The following is a 21,870-nucleotide window of genomic DNA, read 5'->3' as shown; positions in this document are numbered from 1 at the left end:
ATATATAAACCATTCTACGCCATTCTACTCTCCTGTTGAGAATCCAGTGACTTTGTGCTGGAGACTTCAGTGATTCAGCAAGAGGTAGGAGTGGATTCCTGCATACCATGGGACAGGGCTAGCCAACATGGTACCCTCTAGATGTTATGGACTACAACTCCTCTCCTCCCTGATCATTGGCCATGCCAGATGGGGTGATGGGACTTGGAGGCTAACAACGTGTAGTGGGCTACTCCTTTCATGGGGAATACCAAGTTATGCTGGGAAATCTTTATTTGAAAAAGAATCTAAGCCCCCAAAAAACAAAACTGGCAGAAGGCAGGGGCTGTTGGCCCCCAAAGGGTTTAAAAGGGGAAGGACTTGGCTCAGAGTAGGATCATAGGAGACTCATTTCAGCTCATCTGCTCAAGTAGGGAGTGTTCTGGCATGATCAGAAGGCCTGTAGCTGCTATTGCCTGAGGCGGCTGTGTAGAACCAGGTATCCCTATCGAAACAAGGAGACCTGCATATGGAAGAAGATTTACAGCAGGGGTAGGTGGGCAACTTGTGGTCCTTGGCCAGATTCCATGCAGTCCTTGACCTCTTTGCCTTGACCCTCTTCATCCCCCTCTGTAAAAGAATTTTTACAGAGCTACGGCAGGGAAGGGCCATAACTCAGTGGGACAACATCTGCTTTACATGCAGAAGGTCCCAGGTTCAATCCCCAGTGAACCCAGTCTGAATTTCTGGAGAGCTGCTGCCAGTCAGAGTGAACAATACTGAAGCAGATTGGTCTGACTCAATATAAGGCAACTTCCTATGTTTCCACCCAAAAATGGAAGACGAGAAAAAGTAGGCTCACTATACAGATGCCACAAATGTTTGAGGGGTACACAAATCTTGGAATAATAGGTGTTAAGAGTCATAACGGCCTCAACTCAAATGGGCATGTGCACAATTTCAGGGGCTGCATGCACACGACTTTCTTCCCAAATCTGTTATTGTGCTGGTCAGCTGTTTGGTTGGATAAGGGCAACAGGAGGTCCATCTGCAATTGCTGTTTTTTTGAAGAAGGAGAAGAAGGGAGCACACTGCTGGCAGTTAAATCAGAAGGCCATGTTTTGCACAAACTCCCTCCAGTAAGGGTCATGTGTATGGAAGCCAGGTTGCAAACATGTATGGCTCCAAGTTTAATCAAGGCAGAAATTTCAAAGAATCATAGACCTGGAGAGGTCCTTGGAGGTCTCCCGGTCTAATCCCCTTCTCAATAAAGAATGTGCAGTGCTGAATGTAACTACATATCCCTAACAGATGAGCATCCATCTTCTGCTTAAATACCTCCTGTGAATTAGAGACCACCAGCTCCTAGGCAGTCTGTTCCACTGGCAAACAGCTCTTACCATTTGGAAGTTTCTCCCAATGTATAGCCAAAATCTGCTTCCCTGCAATTCCGTCCATTGGTCCTAGTCCTGCCCTTTGGAGCAACAGAGAACCAGTCTCCTTCATCTTCTTCAGGGCAGTCCAACCATGTCTGCCCCTTAATAATCTTTTTTCCAGACAAAACATACCTGGCTCTTTTGACTATTGTTTTCCAGGGCCTTCACTCCACTGTTGACCCTCCACTGGATACTCTCTAGTTTGTCCATGTTAAAATGTAGTGCCCTAGCTTGTTCAATGTTGTATAAATGGCAAAAATGTTCCTTTGTTGTTTTCTCTGAAGATCCCTCCCGGTTTGCCCTTGTGCCTGCTGTATTACAATTTAGTTATGTGTTTTCCTAATTCAGTCCAAAACAGTGAATAATTTATTTTCTCTTACCTCACCCACTCAGAGCATTTGTTGCCAGCTGAAATTATTTTCACCAAGATGCTGAATGTAAAGTGGTTCTAGCAATCTGACTTTGAACAGCTGGAGAAGCAATTCCATTTTTTTTTATTGCTGCAGCATTGCAAAACTCAGCAGAAATTCCCAGGCCTATCAATTAAAATACTAACTAATGAGGGGGGCATTGTTGAATGTCCTGGACTCAATTTATTTTCTCTTCTGGCAATTTGTTAGTGGCCCACTCTTAATTCTCCTGTCCGTAGCGATTAACACAGTGATCCTGCCCATGACTCAACATCCATTGGGCAGAATAGAATTCTTTCCAAACCCTGCCTCCTCTGCCACCAGTGCAGGGCACTAGGCTGGCAGAAAACCTTATGCCATCGCAGAAGTAGCCAGGTTGGTGGGGTCGCATTGTGAAGCCAGTCTCCTGGCAGTGTGGTGGCACTGTCGCATACTGGGTTAGTGGAGGGTGGGGCAGCACACTGGTAAGCGCAGGGCAGGCACCCTAGTGGGGCCAGTCCAGCATTCCCACTAGTGCACCCATGCCACCCTAACCTCACTGCCATCCTGCCCCATCCCAGTGAGCTGCAGCGATGCCACTGCTGGGAGGCTGGCTCAACAGTGTTGCCCTGCCAAGCCAGCTGCTCTTGCACCATCGTCATAGTGAGGTTGTTTTGCTGGAAGCATGCAGGGTTCTGGAAGGCCTAATGGGAGGTCTCAAAGCAAGGCTTTCAGCATCCAGTCTCCGATGCCTAGCCTCCTGCTCTAGCAACACTTAGGCTGCAATCCAGCACGTCTACTAAGAAGCACGTGTGATGCCCCTGTAAATGTTGTACTGTAATTATGGTAAGTGTCCGTTTTGTAGGGTAATTGTGGTAAGTGGAGTGAGTGAGAGGGGGGAGTACATGGGTTGGAACGTTGAAGAATGCTGAGTTGTGATTGGCTGAGTGCCTGCGTAATTGAAGGTATAAATGAGAGAATGACAGTTGGAGAGTGGTTGGTTAGTTAGTTGTTGGTTCTGGGTTTTGGAGGGGTGGATTTGTGTGTAGGCGGGTAGTGAGGCAGGTTTTAGGACTAAGATATATAAAGAGAAAACTATTATATGTAACCACACGCATGTTGACTGAACTTAAAGTAATCTTGTTTATTCCTTGCGTTAATAAATAAATAGTTTCGGCTTAACATCACGCTTGATCCTTGGCTGGGATATTAGAGACCAGAAGGGTGGGCAGAGCAAATACCAAAGCTGAGAACAGTATCAATGGTGGCAGTGGTGAAGGGATAGTGTAACATCAGCAGGTATCCAAAGCAACCCAGGGCTGTAATCTTTAAAGGCAGAAAGATACAGGGGGGTTGTGGCCTGTAAGTGCACCCAGACACTATGTAGCAATCTGTGGAGGAGACTAAGGCACAGTCTCAGGGCAGTATTGCATGACACAGTGTCAGGTGGTGGCGCCTAGTAGTGGGATCGTGAGAGACCTGTGCTGGGGCCAGTGGGAGAGATCCTTTATGAGACGAGACCCAGAATAGGGGTCTGACAGAACGCTCCAGTGGGTTCAATGGAACTTACTCCCAGGTAAATGTGTATTGGATTGCAGCTGCAATCTCTTAGAACAGAAGTGGGCAACCTTTTTTCTGTCAAGGGCCACATTCCCTCAAGGATAATGCTGATGGCGGACAGAACCAGAGCTGATGATAATTGGAGACAGAGAGAAAAGCCTTCTGAATTAACTAGTCTAGAGTAAAGACTTGCAAGCTTCAATTTTCATCACCATAGCCCTGATGGGTTGGATAGGATCATTCTCCAATAAGTTTAAAGATGGTGGTTTAAAAAAAAAAAGTGCAACAGACCGCTAGAGCTGCTATTCTGGAACACAAGTGAAGAGGTCATTCTTTTCTGACTTCAGTGTGCCATGCATGCCCAAATTCACAAACACTCACAATTGCATATATGGTAGAAGTCTACTTATTTGTTCTTATACAGGTGGGCAGGGACATCTTTTTCCACAAGTTGTAGAGAGTTTTTTAAAATGGAGGAATGGGGAGCTGCAAAAAACAACATGGAATATGTCTATATGTGACTTAGAAAAAAAGACTGGCAAACCAGATCTTATTAATTAAGGGTTGAAGTTCTGCCACCGCCATAGCTTTCTTCCTGCTTCTGTTGAGCTGCTGCTGCTGCTGCTGTTAATAATAATAATAATAATAATAATAATAATAATAATAATAATAATAATAATAATAATAATAATAATAATAATAATAATAATAATAATAATAATAATAATAAATTATTACCCACTGTTCACCACCAGGTCCTAGGGTGGGTTATAGCAATTTAACATTCAGGACTTAAAAAACAGTTAAATTACAGTCACAGGAATAGGGTGGGTCCTGAAAACACACATCTGATGAGTCAAAGGCCAGGGTAAAGAGGTACAGTGCCTTGCAAAAGTACTCAGACCCTGACCAATGCTCTTATATTACTGAATTACAAATGGTACATTGTAATTTCATTCTGTATGATATTTTATTTTGAAACACCGAAACTCAAAATCAATTATTGTAAGGTGACATTGGTTTTATGTTGGGCACCTTCTGCCTCTGGCCTGTTTACCCTCACTGCTGACTAGAGATGGGGGATGAATTTAGCTCAGCTTACATTTCAATGTGAACTTACCTAATTTGCACTTCCCAAAACAATCAGTGAACCAAAAATGCAGCTATCCTGTGAAAATCCACACTTTTCTCAATTTTTAGTGCAGATCTCCAACCAAATAACGTATACAAAAATGTGTCTACTAAGGTAAAGTGTAAATAAAAATGTATATATTCATGAAAATAACATACAAAATGCATTATATTAGGAAATGTTGTTTGCAAAATGTATATCTCACAAATAATATTAGTCTAAGGACTCATCATGCAGTAGTCCACAGTGCCAGATGCCAACAGATGGCACTGCAAATGACAGCATCATGATAGCAGCAGCAAGAGACCCAGGCAAGCCAGGGAGGAACAGTCATGATGGGCCAAGGCAACTTCTCAGCAACTGTCCTGCTTTGCTGCCGCCACTGCCACTGCCACCACCTCTTCCACCACCACCACCAGTGCCACTGTTTCGGTCTTAGCAGTGGTTTGGGCGAGGGTCTTAGATGGCAGGATGGGCAAGCAAGAGAAGTATATTAGGAGACATTCACACTAAAATGCTGATGAATTTTCATGAGGACTTTTTTTTAAAAAAAATCACAAACTGATGCAGAAATATGGAATATTGAACATAAGAGAGGAACAATGAAAAACTGAGAGAAACCAGAATTGACCAATTTGTACATCCCTACATTTGACACACAACCAAGCTTTCCCTCAAGTTTGGCCTGTGCCTGTGCAGAGCTGGACCAGGTAGGAAATAGGGAGAGACAAAGCAGTGGGGAGGTTGATACAGTAGAAACATGATCTCCCTGATGCCTTGGCCATCCATCTCTTCCTCCTGGTAAGCAACAGTGACCCACTTGCCAGGAAGCTAGGGTAGCAGTTCAATCAAACCTGCCAGGATGCTTCTGGTCCCCACCCTTCTCACTTCAGACGGTGAGGAAAGGGACTCCGGGGGATGATCTTAGAACTTGGGCAAGAGAAGGCAGTTCTGGAGGCATTCCAAAATAAAACCAGTCCACACCATCTATTTACTTACTTACTTACTTACTTACTTACTTACTTACTTACTTATTTGATTTATATCCTGCCCTTTCTCCCATGGCAAGTCTGCTTTCAAAGGTCTAAGACACTCTTACAAGACCATGGAGTTCTGAACAGTAATCTATATACTGGTTGTTCTGTTGCCATTGTTCATTTCCTAATTTGCTGTTTGTTGTAGTTTTTCAACAGAAGGCGAACAGAAATGCTGGTAATGGGAAGCTGCCATGTACTGCCAGAAAACCAGGTATGGGACTTGATGATTCTGTTGTTTTTCATATGTTTGGTTCAGACAGGCTGTTAATGGCACTTCAGTGGCTCAACATGACTATCTACAAAACTATCTCATTTGCTGGTTGATATCCCTGGCACAACTCATAGCAGGGTAGGTCTGCATTGCCTGTCTAGGAGTAAATGTTAATGCATCTATACTTTGGCAATCGTTTCTCATTTGTTATTATGGCTCTTTGCCAGCCTGCACTGCCAATGGCACAGGGCAAATGTGACTGTTACAGAGCTAGATCAAAACAAAGGACACAATCCAAAGCTCCACCCCCTGCTGGGAGGCTTTGTGGAGTGGCGGAGCCCCTGCTGCATCAACAGCCCGGCCACTCAGAGTGACAACAGTGGAAGGAGGGCAGGATGATCAGGCCCAATCCGTGCACCAGCTCTAGGCTGGTGCAGTAGTCGGGTCCAGATTGGGCACCAGTCCAGTGGATTGGGTCCAGTGGATCCAGATTGGATCCAGTCCAGATTGGGTCCAGTGGATCCCAGGCTGCCTCAGCCCCACCTCCTCCTTGCCTTTGAATGCCCCATTTGGGGGTTTTCCACATGTAGGCATAACCCCAGCTGACCTTCCACCTGCATGCTCAGCATCTGGCAGAGCTGAGCAGATCCAACCCCCTATGTGTGGCATAAGGAGGGGGGCGTTGAATTGTGCTGTTCATCATGACTAACTTAAATCGCATTGGTTTTAATGGTTCTACTCTATGCATGACGAAGTCTGAATTCAACACACATGCTGCACAGGGACAGAAGCAATATCAGCACGGGGCTCTCTCTGACCATGTCATTCCTGCTCCAGCAATGTCCTGTGCTCCCACTTCTAGCACTGAGAGCTGAACTACATAATCAGTAGAATCAAGGGGTGTTATGCTTGAAATTGCAGGTGTAGGATTGTTTGCTTTAGTGCTCCCCACCAGAAAAACAACAACACTATACGAGAGAAAGCTAGGCTTAATTCTGCTACTTTTTTTAACCTGCAGGGCATGGGTTGTCAATGTGGAAGCATTCAAATATGCAGTCTACCACTTTCAGTCTGAAGTGGTACAGTCTTTATCAGGAGCTGTGCCATGTGGCTCTACTTTCCTCCAAGCTCAAGTCTTATGTTTTAACTCAGATAACTGAAAGTTTCCAAGTAGATGGGGCATGGCAACAATTTAAGGATGCAGACCTATGTACACTTAATAAAGAATAAGCCCCATTCATCCCAATGGGACTTGCTTCTGAGTAAACGTACCAAGAGTTGGATATCAGCATATTATTTTGGGCCCTGTAAGGAAACCACTGTGTTCATAACCATTTAATCAATGAAAAGAGAATTTCTATTTGAATGTTTGTTCCATTTTTATGAGCAGTGAGTTCACTGTAACCTTCAAGCAGTATTATAACATTTTCCTAGGAGATGATTAAATATCAGTATTATTAACACTGCTGGTGCACCAATGTCCAAGGTTACTGTTCTACAAGTTCAAATAATTTCTAAACATCAATCACCTGCTGGAAAAAATGTATTTTTAATATGCTGGACAGATTCTCCACTCCACTGTGCTATGCATAGCCCACCAGGTGCAATAAAAAGTGAAAATGGAACAAAATCAGAATAGTGGCTTTTTTAAAAAGATGCATTGCATTGCTACAAGACTGTAAAATGAGGATCAATATATTGTTGGTTGAATGACCACAGAAAAGCCCTGTGATAACACAAGAGTGCTGTGTGATCATGATGGAGAAGGCACCATGTTCTTCTAAAGAAAACTAGGCAGAGTTCATCATCACCAGCTTGCTACCATGAGGTAACTGTCTAATTGTGAATTGGCCACCACAACATTTATTACATCAGCACCACTGATGTGTTTCTACAGGGCTGGTGCCAGGCATGATTGGGCCCTTATTTATTTATTTATTTGATCTATATTCTGCCCTTCCTTCCAGTAGGAGCTCTTGGGCACCAGCCTACCATGTGCCAGCAGTGCCCACCCATGCATCCCACCTACCTCTTGCATTGTCTCATGTGAGTGACATGAGCACGTAGCATGTATGCATGCCATCAACGAAGATGGCATCGGGGGCGTCAGCTCCTTCGGGAAGTCCCCATTGCCATCTTGGCTGATGGCAGGCAGGCATGCACAGCACACATGGCATTCACAGGGATGGGAGAGGTAGGTGGGGCATGCATGCAGGCTTATTGAAGCCCCTGCTATCTGTATTGGGGGAGTGCCTGGGAGCTCCCATTCTGCAATCTGTGACAGATTCGGGAGCCAACACTGCCGCAAATTGCATTATGGGAGCACCTCCCTCCCACCCTAAGGAGGGGCCCCTCAGGGGGCCCTCTGGGTTCAAGGACCCTCAGCCAGGGCCCAACCTGGCTGCTCCCTGGCGCCAGCCCTGTGCTTCTAGATCACTTCCACAGGGAGTTTTGGTGTATCAACCATCAATTGCCATTGAGCCTTTTTGGAGCTACTGTGCAGCACAACCCTATATATGCTTCCTCAGAAGTAAGTCCCACACCCACTATGCCCAATGCAGCTTACTCCCAGGTAAGGGTGTATTGTTATTTCTTAGACACTTTTCCTCACAAAATGACCCAAAGCGATTTAACATTAAAACTAGTTAAAACAAGCACAACCAAAAAAAACCCCTAAAAACACAACTATACAAATGAAGGCCTGGCCTACAGATCCTACCCCATGGGCAGAGCAATCCAAGTCATCGTTGGATGGCAGGAGTGGAGCCAGCAGAAGCGGAGCTGATGAAAGGGCTACCACACCCAGCTGCCATTCAGGAGCCATTGGGAGTAGAGGCCACTGGCTGCACTGGGAGGATGTGACTGAAGGAAACAAAATGCACATTTCCTCCTGCCACCCTTTTTCCTGGCATAGTGTCTGCCGGGACGGGGGCGATGCAGGACGAGCCAGACAGGACCTGGATGTAAGTTTCTCTCCTCCAGCCCCTCCCTGACATGCCCCAGAACATGCTCTCTTGGGGGTCTTGCACTGGCTTCCACCGGCTTCCCTACGGCAGGCCCAGCTTCTCTAGTGGATCCCTGGCTGAGGCAGATTGGACCAGGTGAAACATTAAAATAAATAAAATAAAGAGAAACAGTCCCATGTAGGCAGGTAAAGTATTATTTATTTAAGGCATTTATACCTTGCCCTTTAGCCAAAAAGGGTCTCAGAGCAGCTTACAAAAATCAGCACTATACTATTTTCAAAAGAGCAAGGAAACATGTTGCACATGCAGTTGTGTGGTGCATCATATGCCCCAATATTAAAGTACTTTAGGTGGTTAGTGAAGATATGTCTCTTTCAAAAGGCCTTCAGATGACTAATTAATTTCTTCCCTGTACTAGTTCTGTGATTATTCGAAGGCTGCTTTGGAACTGTTTATTATTTTAGGTGAAAGCTTTGACTGTGTGACTGCGATTAACTTGGGGATACTTCTCTGTTGTATATTGTTATGTTACTGATGTGTTAACTTCATTGAGTTTCCTTGGAAAACTAGATCAGATAAACTTTTTAAATGGTGATGTCCAGAAGACAAGCAGAGTAGAACCCAAAGTATATACTGGAATGGCAGAATAATGGAGCAAAAGTAGAATAACCCACTCCTTTTTCAGGGTGGGGAGTGTAGTCATTATACAGCCACTCACCATATGCTCAGAGGCACACATTACCAAATTCTTTGAACCTACACAGGAAGTGGATTGGACTGTGAGAGACCAACCCAAATTGTGTTTGCATTTTGACAAATTTGTAGGGCAGTACAATATCCCAGAGAGGAGGTCAGGTCTCCTGCTCTCCTGGTGCATTCACTATAGCCGCCCAATTTCTCTGCTTTTAAGAGTTTGATAGAAATATCTGCTGGCTATAAGTATGTTCTTAAACCGCAAGGGTTTTTTGCCTCTTAGTGAATAAAAACATAAGAATTCTGTCCACAAGTAGATTTCTGTGAGAAGCCTGCAAGCAGAACCAGAGTGCAATAGCCCTCTCCCCAGCTGCAATCCTCAGGAACTGGTGTACAGAGGTGTCTTGCCTCCAACATTGTGGATAGTAGCCACTGATAGCCGTATCCTCCATGGATTTGTCTAATCCTCCTTTAAAGCCATCCAGTGACTTCTGTCACTGAACTATGTGCTGCATGAAGTAGTATTTCCTTTTGTCTGTCCTGAATCTTCCAACATTCAGCTTCCCACAGATTAGGTAGCCCAACAGCAGAACCTGAGTGCAACAGCATTCTCCCCACCCAGGAACTGACATTCAGAGCCATACTGTCTCTGACAGTGGAGGGAGAATATAGCAATCATAGCTTGTCCCATCCTATTCTGCACCCTGGAGAAATTTGGTGAAATGGTCCCTCTAATTTCTCTGCCTACAAATGAGCTGGAGAGTTTTGAAAGGTTATTTGTGCACAGCTGTCAGGGCCGGTTCTAAAGGGCGGCCAGGTGGGCCACTGGCCTGATAGCCCCTGGAGCTACAGGGGGCCCCTCACCCGCCCCTCCGCTCCCCTTCTGCAATCCGTGCCCCCCCATGCCCCCCACCTGCCTGTCTGCTGTCTTTTACCATTGCCCTTAACGAAGATGGTGGCCGCAGTTTCCCTAAGGTACTGAAGCCCCTGCCGCCATCTTAGTTGATGGCAGAGATGTGCACGCGTAGCATGCGTGTGTGCCATCAACAAAGATGGCAGCGGACACATCATCCCCTTAGGGAATCCGCGGCTGCCATCTTCGTTAAGGGCAATGGTAAAAGACAGCAGACAAGTAGGTGGGGGTGTGGGGGGCTGCTTGCATGTGTGTGCGCGCATGCGCACACACACCAGCAGCCAGGGCAAGCTGATGCCCAAGGGCCCCGGCATGCCTAGAGCCGGCTCTGACAGCTGTAGTACAGAGTTAATCCAACACGATACAGTCTTTCTCTTTGGGAAAGTGTGATGTGCACGCTGTTTAGTTGCTGCGAGAAGCTATCTCAGTAATGTTGCAGTTCCTGTCCTTGCTTGTAAACCAGACTGCCTGGCCTTAATGTAATGTGTCAGTACTTCCTTTCTTGAGTTTCATAATTAGTTAATGGTATAGTGCTATCTCAAAACAGAAACTCTAATGACAGCTAAATTCAGTGGAGAGTTAATTAATCAGGCAAATGGCCATGAATGTGACTGCTTTGTACACCAGGATGCCCCACTCCCCCCATTGCAGCTAGATATTAGCTTCCTGCTGTTCTGTGTGGGCAGCATCCATTTCATTTATCAATAAATGATTTTATCCCAAAGGTTAAAGCTTACTGATATTCCAGCTGGGATCCAGAGTCAAATACATTAGACCTAACAGGCGAGGGAGAATCAAGATCCTAGGGAAATATGTACCACTTATTGATCTCTTAGTACATGGATGGGAAATGTGCAGCCCTGCACATGTTCTTTGACTACAGTTCCCATCATACCTGACCATTGGCCAACAATATCTGGAAAACTTGCAGTTTCCCCATCCCTATCTTCATCCAATTTTGTTGAGCAAAAACCTACCCTGACACAGTTTTAATTGTGCAGTTTTCACATAAGTAGACCTAGAGGGTAGTCAGTTGTCACAAACCGTCACCCATACAATGTCCCCAAATCTCAACCAGTTATCCCTTACTGTTTCTCTTTTGGAAAGAGAAAAAACTCCTGGAACATAAAATGCCCCAGAAAAACACTGAGGTGTATTTACTAACCTAACCTAACCTAGAGGATTGGCCTAGTAAAAGCACCCAATCGTTTTTTCGTTAAAAAATGGCCAGGGACAGGTCAACAAAGAGCACTGGAGTCAAATGCTCAGAAATATTCTACATCTGAATAAGTGTTTTCTAGCTCTGGGTGTTTGAATATTGTCAAGCATATTTCTCCTGACACCACCGACAGAAACATTATCTGGGGTCAAGATATCAGGCCATCATACATTGGAAAATTCATTGGGGTGGAAAATACAGCCCAAAACCCATTAGTGTTATTTTTTTCCCCTCAACATTGAACGAAAGTTGTAATGAGAGCAGTGGCAAAGCTATGATAGTACATATAAATGTTGACCAAGCTAAGTGTGCTGGAGGCTGGTGTTTGAGGAGTCAGGGTGGAGCAACATCTGCCTCCTCTCACTGAGATCTTTACCATTTTGGTTTATGTATTCATTTCATTTCTTGCCTTTTCACCAGGATGCTGAAGGTGACATACATGGGTTACCCTTCACAACAACCCCGTGAGTTAGAGTAAGCTGAAAGATAGCAACTAGCCCAAGCAACTAACTCACATCTCCCCAACCCTTGTCTGATATGCTAACCATTATGCCATGCTCATGCTCATAAGCCCCTGCATCACAGTTAACTTACACCGTAGAAGAAATGCCCAGTAATTCCCCATGGCCTGACCATTTTCTCTGTTTCTGAAATTGACATTTCTGTTAAATATACAGCTCAAGGCACAATGATGCCTTTGTCCTAAATTGGGATGGGGGGGAATTAAATTTGGTACACATTTTAAAGCCAAATTTATCAAATTTCCACTTTCTAAAACAATATGAAAACAAACTGAGCTATCCTTCAACATTTGGAGTTATCTAAATTTTCTGATGCAGACTTCCAACCATAGAATGTTCACCAAAAATGCATATATTAGGGGGAAATGTGTGTGAAAAGGAATATATTAGTGAAAATAAAATACAAAAATGCATTATATTAGGAGAAATTGTGTGCAAAAATGTGTATTTGTCAAAATAGCATGCAATAATGTGCTTAGTAGGAGAAATTTGCACTAAAATGCTGAAGAATTTTCATGAGGATCTTTTTTTTAAAAAAAATTGCAAATTGCTGCAGAAATGTGAACAGAATTTCAGATCAGAAAAATAAGAAGCTGACAGAACAGAAATTAGCAGATATTTCCATTCCTGGTCTTAAATGTCTGCCTTTGCTCACTACAGACAGAGTGTGTGGTGACAGGACAACATACACTACTGTCAAGCCAAGGATCCCATTGAGGCAAGAAGAACTCATCCTATTACAGGAGCAGGTGAAGAGGGGGACACTTTCTGTGGATGAAGCTGTGGAGAAATTCAAACAATGGCAGGATCACCAACATGGATTAGAAGCTACCCAGCAGGTAGAAGCCTCATGAATTTTATGGGGTGTCGTGAGCCAGCTGCTATCTTCAACAAGATAAGTCTAATGTTTTTGGTGGGCTTCGACTTTTTCAACTGCTGTGTTGTATGTTTTCAGTCAAACTTGGCTTGGATATACAAGAGTTAGCAATATAGGAAGCTGTCTTGTCTCAAGTCAGTCTCTTTGTCCATCTGGCTCAGCACGTCTGCTCTGAGTGGTTGTGGCTTTCTGGGGTCTCAAACAGAGGGCTTTCCCATCGCTGCTACCTGATCCTCTTAACTGGAGATGCCATGAACTGAACCTGGGATCTTATGCAAGCAAAGCACTGTTTAAGCTCCACTGCCTTCTGCCAAAAATGACATTATCCATCTCTCTGTCTGCTGTCATGAAATTATGTAATTTACATAATTTACATACTTAATTACAAAGATTACGCAAATCGTGTAAGTTGTGTTGTTTTTATGTTATTCCACCCCAGTCATTTCAGTGCAAAGAAAATGCAGTGCAAATGCAAGGAGAAGTAATCAATTATGTATCATTTGTGGGCTGAAAACAACCAAAACTGCAAATGCCAATCATATTTGCTGGGTTGCTATTCTGGACATGGAACGCATAAGCAAATATCACCAATTTCTGGTTTGGTCAGAATGATCTCTATCTGTGCCATTGAGCTGTCCCACTCTGGTGAATCGTTCTATGTGTAACCAGGAGAGAAGTCAAATCTTAGGACTTCCAGACCATGCATGCTTTTTTAATGACCACATCCACATGTGTTTCCTTTTCATAGTCAGCTCTGGAAAAGAAAAGCTGTGCATATGAATGTGTAGCTTGATCTCCCCACAAGGAAACATGCACATGTGACTGTCAGACTTGCCAACAACCATCACTTCCAGTATGTGTATAATACCTCCCTGGACTCCTTTTCAGAAGAAGGGTGGGATATAAATTTAATAAATAATAATAATATAATGTAGAAATGGAACTCCTGTGCAACTGGCCTTCTCCCTTCCCTTCCTTATAGAAGAGCAGCTTTGGGTGTTCCTCTGTTGAAGAGAAATGGAAAATCTTTGTGAACAGAGGAGCTGCTAGAATTTAGGTCTCTTTGAGAAGGCTGCTTCTCCCAATGATCATATCAATGAGGGTCATGCCAAACAGGAAGTGACAGGAAAAAATCACTCACATAAGAACCCCTTCTTAGGCCCAATCCAGACATCATCATCTCTATGGTTTATTGAACCAGGAGTAAGCCACATCACACACATTCCTCATTCACTCCTCTCGTTGTACATCCAGCTTTGGTGAAGCAATCCCTGTTTCTTAAACTACCCTTTCTCATAATATCCAAACTGTGATTTAAGGGCTCTCTCCAAACCAGGATATGAAACCAAGACGAGATCCTAGTTTGGAGAGAGTTTTTAAACCACAGTGTCCTGTTACAGATTTCACAAGAAAGTTTGGTTTAAGGAAAAGGATATCTTCACCAAAGCTGGGTACATGAGGGATGGAAGGCCGAAGAGGGGCAAGAGCAAATGGACACATGGGACATTCCCAGTCTGTTAAACCATAGTTTGATGGACTGAGTCTGACCTGGGACTATGTGTGCGATTTTGCACTGTTGCTGGTTTTCTGGCACAATTGCTGTGCCATCTGCTCTGATCCTGTTAATTTATTTGCAGCATAAGCAAGCAGCAGAATCACTATGTGTACTGTAGATGTCTCTTTCTGGAATCATCATCGTGCATTTAAATGGGGCTTTTTGAATGTCAATACTGATATCTTTATATCACAGAATGGGGTAGGGGTCAAATCTCAGAAATAGTGGCTTGCCAGAAGCATCCATGACACTTCACTGTTGAGTCAAGGTTTGAACTGTGGGCTTCCCAGCTCACATGTTAACACCAGAACCACTGAAGCACCTTTAATAGTCATTTAAATTGCATGGCCCAATCCAGCTAAAGTTACTCATAGTGCCACTGAAAACAACGGGTAGTTATTATCAATTTTCATTTCTGATGTTGCTTAACCACTGCTTGCCACATTGTCCAAACAGACCAGCTATGGTTAAAATTAACTATGGTTTGAAACAAGCCAACTTCTAGCCGTTGTCTACCTTGATGTCTAAACAGGATCATTGTGTGAGGATTTAATTTGTACTTCTCTAAGGCAACTAGAGCAATTGGGAAGCACAAATAAAGTTGGCAGAATAAATCTGAACAGATTCTTCCTGCTAGTACATTGCTTCTTGGATGATTATAAAATGCTTCCTTCTGATTAGGGCCACGAGGCCCTAATCCATCTTTGTATGGATGACAATTATTGCCTCCTGTGTGAGTGGGTGACAGCACTTGCAGAAAACTTTCCAGAGATCCCTGGGCTTCAAATGCTGGAACTATCAGGATTCACCTTAAAAACATACACCCACAAAGAATTATTCCCCATGCCTTTAAAAATAATTCCCTGTGCTAGAAGCTTAAGTGTGCAGAATACTTAAAAGCCCAACTTCTCCAGCTACTCATTCATTATTTTTAACAATCAACTGCAGCTATTGATTTTTGTTGTAGCTTGTGTGTTTGTTTCTTACTTAAGGAAAAAATACACCAGCTCAGAAATTCTATTATCAGAAAAAGACCAGAGGAAGAAAGCATGTATGGTAAATTACATTTAACTAGCATTTCAATAGCTGGAGAAAGGAACTGTAGAATTTTTTTTAAAAAAGGCCTGAACCAAAGATTGGTGAAGCTCATGGAAAGACTTTGATAGGCTTTACCATAGTTTTTATGTCTGTCAAATCTTGAGATATGCCTTCCCATAGAACACAAAATGCTTCATTATTTTAATTGTGAGCATCTGTGTGGAATGCTAAAATTCTAGGCAACTGATATTTTTGGACCAAAGAATCTTCTGTTTAGACTAAAGATCTTCAAAAGTGTGAGTCAGACCTCCCTAACAAGTTACAGAGAGTTGTCAGGGGCAGCACAACCCCTGCCCTGAATTCTTCCAGGTTGGTGACAATTGGCACAATGCATCACCAACAACCTGCCTCATGTTCACCAGGGCCAGCTTACACAGGAGACCTTGAATGAACCTCCATCTGGTCAGAAGCCTCTGGATGACTGTGACAGCTATCAGTTCTGAGAGCTACTATAGCCATCTGTGAAAACTCCTCTCCGGCATTCTCTTAGTGTTGTCCTCCTCATTCACCTGCTCATTCATCATCTGTCATGTCTGACTTCATCTTACAACAGCAGAGAGGGAAAGGAACTCTGAGTAAAACAGAAGTCATAGTAACTTCTACAAGAAGTAGTAGCTTCTGCAGGAAGAGACCAGGCTCTACAAAAAGGTAAGCAAAATCACAGAGAGAACTGGAAGGAAGCTCTCTGTGGTTGTCCCAAGAGAGGGGAAGGAATGGCAGTTATCACTTTACAGCAGGTGTGGGGAACCTTTGGTCCTTCAGATGCTGCTGAACTACCACTCCCAAAAACCCTGGCCACTGGCCATGCTAGTTGGAGCTGATGGGAGTTGTAGTTCTGCAACATCTGGAGAACCAAAAGTTCCACATCTGCTTTAGAGATAATTCACAGTATTCTGTATCCCACCCTTTCTTTTGCCAGAATGCTTGCCAAGAGATGGTGAAAGATTGCACCCTGCCTTATTCAGCTTAAGAGGTTATTTTTCACAAAGGGGGGGTTGAATTTCTGTGGGTGCCACCAGCCCGATATGCAAACTTTCACATTCAGTGCAGAACTAGTGTAGAAAATGGGGAACTAGTGCAGGGATAGGGAATCTGTGCCACTCCATCAGCCACAGCCAACATGGCTAACAGGGATGATGGGAGTTGGAGGGCTACAGGTTGCCCATCCCTGCCATAGGGAAAAAGAATGAAATTCTGGGGTAGATATATCCCTAGTGAACGCAAAGACCAAATGGCACTCAAGAAAAGACTGAACCCCCCCCAAAAAAAAACCGTGACCAGCTGTTGTAAACACAGTTTGGGTTATTTTCTTCCTCACAGACATTTTTCACCATCCTGATCGTAACTCACATTACCGTTATCTCATAAATTATACCTACAGTTAATTTACAAGGTCCCCCACTAATACTTTCTCTAGAACCTACTGAACAGGCATCTTTTTTGTTGTTTATTTGTTTTAGCATTGATCCACTGATTTTTTCACCAAATTGTTTTTGCCAGATTTATGGTGAGCAATGCCCCCCCCCAAATATAAACACTGGCCAATTTTGAGGGTGGTATAAATCTTTAGTAAAATTCAGGGTGTGTGGATTTACTACTACAACTTTTTTCTTTTTCTTTCTTTTCTTTTTTTGAAAACATTTGTTTTTTTAAAAAACCTTTTTTTCCCCCCAACATTGCAAATGAATGGAGCTCTTCCCTTCCGGCAATGTACTGTCAGAATGGCATTATGTCATTAGTCAGTGTTGTTCCAGGGCCACTGTCGGTAAACTATTGTTTTTGTTGTTGTTATATGCCTTCAAGTCGATTATGACCTATGGAGACCCTATGAATCTTTTGGATGTATTCATAGGTTTTCATGGTAAGAGGTATTCAGAGGTAGTTTACCATTGCCTTCCTCTAAGCCTACGGCACCCGGTATTTCCAGGCGGTATCCCATCCCAGTACTAACCAGGCCTGACCCTGCTTAGCTTCTGAGATCAGAAAGATCGGGTGTGTTCTGGGTAGTATGGCCGTAGGCTTGGTAAATGATTGCAGCCCCCATAGGAACTTCACATGCAAGGCAAACACCCTCTTAAAAAGAAGAGGTTTTGCCTGGAGAGAAAGGTGTCATGTGCAGGGGTGGTCTTGGCCCTTAAAAGACTTGGGGTGCAGTCCCATTACACAAATTTACATAAAATTTGCATTTTACAACTAGGGCACTACCACCAAAGCATCCCTGGAGATGTTTTTCAGACAGCAGGGGTACACATAAAAGGGCATCTTCACATCTATTGACAGGAAAAAGATATGGAAGAAGGCTTTCCTTCAAGTAAACTGGGGCCAGATCGTATAAGGCTTTAAACCTGGTGTTGGGAACCTTTGACCTTCCAGATGTTGCTGTACCACAACTCCCATCATCCTGGCCACTGACCATGCTTGCTAGGGTAATGGGAGTTGCAGTTCAGCAGGGAGGAAGGGCAGATATAAATTCAATAAATGAATAAAAATAATAATAAATAAACTTCTAGAGGGCCAAAGTTTCCCCACGCCTGCTTTAAACCTTGTGCACGCTATGCCCTTAACTTGATTGGATTGCTTACTATAAAACAAAGATCCCAGTACCAAACTGCTAAGAACCAGCTGGATACAAAAAGTTGCAAGTAATTTTTTTTATTTTGGAGTTCCTGTGACAAGACAAAAAGAAAGTCTTAGTGCAGAAAGCAGTGTGTACCTCAATCCATTTACAAAGCAGGTATGTATAAATATTTCCATAAAATACCACCCTTGTGCCAGATTCCAAAACTGTATATTTAAAAGGTTCAACCCCACTCCCTGTTCCACTTAGCTTTTTGGAAACCATTTACCATATATCTCAATGGCTGCTTCCACACTGACTATTTACTATGAAATAGCCACACTTCATTCAGGACATTTTCACAATGTCTTGAATAAAACATCCCCTTCTCATGCTTTTCCTGTCCAGCCTTTCTCCCCCTCCCTACTCAGAAAATCTTTTTTTAACTAAATGGAATAGGAGCACAATTTCCCCAGGTATAGCTGGCCCATCATACCATGGTTCCAACCTGTATAGATTGCTCTCATCTAGCCATTTCCTTCTTTCTGGTCTGAGTATCCTCTCAAGGAATCAGTTTCATCACTTTAATCCTTCTCTTTCCAAACAGCATTGTCTTTATTGTTTTTTTACCGTCCCCCCCCCTGCTTAAATATCAGGGGAGGAGCAGTCATGATCAAGAATGCATTGAGGGGGGAGGGAGTATTTCATTCTTTTAGCCCGCTGAAAATGAACCCCCACCCCAAAAAGCTTGGGTTGGGGAAAGGGGGGACTGCCCATTTCAATACAGGCTGTTAAAAGTCTGGAAGCAGAGTTGCTATTGCAGCTTAAAGCAAAACATCAATGAATGGGTGCTGCTAAATTGTCCACATCTGGAAGCACCTTATGTCATTTCAACAAAAGAATCTGTAGCCAAACTAATTTTGGTCTGCAGAGTATTTACGGCCATCTGTTTAGGGAAACATTGTTTCCATTCATTTTGGTGTAAACTTTTTAGAAATAAGTGGAAAAGATCTGCGAGCATACAATGACACACATGGCAGGCTTTTTCTCCATGTACTTGGGAACCCTGATTTTTCAGGGATCCTGAATACATGGGCAGAGGTCTCTGCACATACAGGTGTGTACACAGGGCTCTTTTCAGACATATAACAAATGAATATGCATTGATCAGAGGCAGAGCCTTCTGCCGCAGTGGCCCACATAGGCACACAGGGAAATAAGTATAAACAAACATCCTCATGTATGATCTACAATTTAGCCTTATTTCCCCATCTCATGGTAACAATCTTACAGCTGAGGCTAGACACTCCAAGACTTACAGGCCCAAGCAAAGTGGCCCATTTCCCTCCTATGTTTGGCCCCTGAGATCAGAGCCCTCTGAAGGTGTTCTCAAATTCAGGTAAAAGGGGATTTGTGTTTGCCCCACAAGCTGAGGACAGCACAGCAGAGTACCCTCCAGCTGCCCTAATCCAATCCCTTCTATTGATGTGTTGTACATCACCAACTTGCTGACTAAATCAGAGCCATCCTAGACTGTATGAATTGAATTTTGCCCACAATGTTGGATGGACCCGGTGGAGGCTTGTGGCAATAAAGTGTATCTGGTTTTAATTAATTTTGCCCCTAAATATCTCACTGAGTCCATGCTGCTTCCACAGCTTCAACCAAAAGCCATTCAAGATAGCCCTGAGACTCTTTGATAAACTGGTAGTTTAACAATTATGATTGCCTGGCTACATATCCTTTTAGAGCTTTGATTCCTTGTTTGCAACTTGTTTTTATTTCACTTGGTAGCAATGTGTTCCATTATTCATCCATCAAGTCCACCATGATAGGAAGAGCTATCTCTCTTTGTAGACATTAAGGAGAAGGGGCACCACCTTTTTCTGGCAGGTCTTCCTTGAATAGCTGAGTAACAGGCAGAAAATCAATAGGAGGAGCTTCTTGCATTGCTGACCCTCTATCCTTGAGAAAGTTACATTGTTGGATCTCCACAGCTGGGAAAGACCCAAAAGATCTGCCAATAAAAGGGTTGGTCCTAGTAGGGCAGCTCATACTAACCAGTCCCAGCACCTGTGTGAACAAGCCCTCTGTAATCGTTATACTCTCCTGGTGATAGTGTCTCCATGTATCCTACTAACCAGAGGACAATCCTCTCTTTGAAGGAGTCCTCTGTTTGAAGGGCTATCCACTCCAAGTCTGATTTAAAGATAAAGAACCCTAAGAAGGGAGAGTAGGAGACATCTTGAAGTTGCCCATCAACATTTAGCACCTTGACAGCAGACTGAGATGCTCGCAGTCTTCCCCACTATGGTGAGATGTATTGTATTTTTTTTGTGAATGCTAAAGATCCACCTCTTTACCCTGGCCTTATGGCACTTGGAATGAATGTTTTCAAGACCCACCCTATTCCTGTGATTGTAATTTGTGTCAGTTGCAGTCACAGTCAGGAAATGGAGAGGCGTGACAATGTGAAATGTGGGTAAAACAAGGGCCACTTTGATTCTGATAAAGCCAATTAAGTGACCGATTGTGCCAAATGATCTGCAGAGTGAAAGCGAGGGACAGAACCCTTAACCAATTGGGCAAGGACACCCTGCCATGGGAAAGGAGATGGTTCAAGCCAATTTTCCTTCCCCTAGCCCCAACCCCACAGGGGGCTAGGGAGGCCTTCCTGCTCCACCTCCTCCCAGGGCCTCACAGCTCTGAGTGGGTGTTAGCCCCAAAGGTGAACCTTATCTTGCCATCAGGCCTCACCAGCCCAGAAGGCAAGTCTCAGATCCCACCTTTCACCTTAAAGAGTGCTCACCAAGCCCTACCCTGTGAAATTTCCGCACACATCCACACAATGTGACTGAATTAACCTATTTACAGTATTAAATTACTTGGCAAGGACAACCAATCAGCCAAATCCAAATTAAACAAATTAGCCGAATAAAACAAGCCAATCAGCTGAATTAGAATAGTACAGGGTACGAAAAAAAATTGTCAGCAAACTAAGGCGAATGAGCTAAAAATTCCTACCCGACTCAACATGGCAACCAGTGAAAGCTTGTACTGCCATGAGGGAGGATGGATGGGTGCTGCACAAGGCCAGAAAGAGGCTGTGGGGTGCAGCAGGGCTTAAATAGCCTCGCCCCGCCCCGCCCCAGTGCAGTGCTGTGTATGTGGCCACGCAAGGGGCTTTGAAGCCATGCCAGGACTTCTCCTGATGTGGGTGCAAGCCCCACCTCTGTCAGAGCCCTGAATTGTTTTAATACTGAATGTTAACCTGCTGTAACTTGCCCTGGGACCTGCTGGTGAAGGGCAGGTAATAAATAGAACAAAATAATGATAATATTTCTATTTAAATTACAGCAATTCACTATAAATGTGCATCTATGCATATATACTGACATATTCACATTTTATGCAAATTGGTATCCTCTTTTTTGGTGATGCATAAGTGGCCACTTTATTGTGATATAGGCCAGCATTATCTTCTCCATATTATCAAAGGAGGAACTGGGGATGAAAGAAACTGTGGTGTCTGTGGCAATCCAATGAATTCCTAAATGTGTAACTCTGCCATGTCTGAAGTCCGCAGTGCTCAGGGAGGAGTTCCTAAATCCTGTCATGATGTCGTGACTCTGGAATGCTTTCCAAATTGAAATTTATCATGTTCTCTCTTTGTCCTCTGTGTGTGTGTGTGTACTGCCTTCAAGTCGATTCCGACTTATGGCAACCC

At 43.7% G+C, this 21,870-nt stretch overlaps 1 protein-coding gene and 1 pseudogene across 1 annotated transcript in view; one reads left to right on the top strand and one right to left on the bottom strand.

Moving 5' to 3' along the window:
* Nucleotides 1–21,870, top strand: part of BANK1 (B cell scaffold protein with ankyrin repeats 1) — a 292,948-nt gene that overhangs the window by 260,780 nt on the left and 10,298 nt on the right. The window contains exons 12-13 of the mRNA XM_061585556.1: nucleotides 5,679–5,744; nucleotides 12,717–12,895. Of these exons, the coding sequence (XP_061441540.1) occupies nucleotides 5,679–5,744; nucleotides 12,717–12,895 (245 nt within the window). The remainder of the gene's footprint in view (nucleotides 1–5,678; nucleotides 5,745–12,716; nucleotides 12,896–21,870) is intronic.
* LOC133364740 (5S ribosomal RNA) lies at nucleotides 17,489–17,606 on the bottom strand (annotated as a pseudogene).

This window comes from Rhineura floridana, chromosome 9 (assembly GCF_030035675.1).
Source record: "Rhineura floridana isolate rRhiFlo1 chromosome 9, rRhiFlo1.hap2, whole genome shotgun sequence".
Classification (NCBI taxonomy): Eukaryota; Metazoa; Chordata; class Lepidosauria; order Squamata; family Rhineuridae; genus Rhineura; species Rhineura floridana.
Note: the sequence above shows the minus strand (reverse complement) of the source record. Positions and strands in the feature narration are given on the sequence as shown.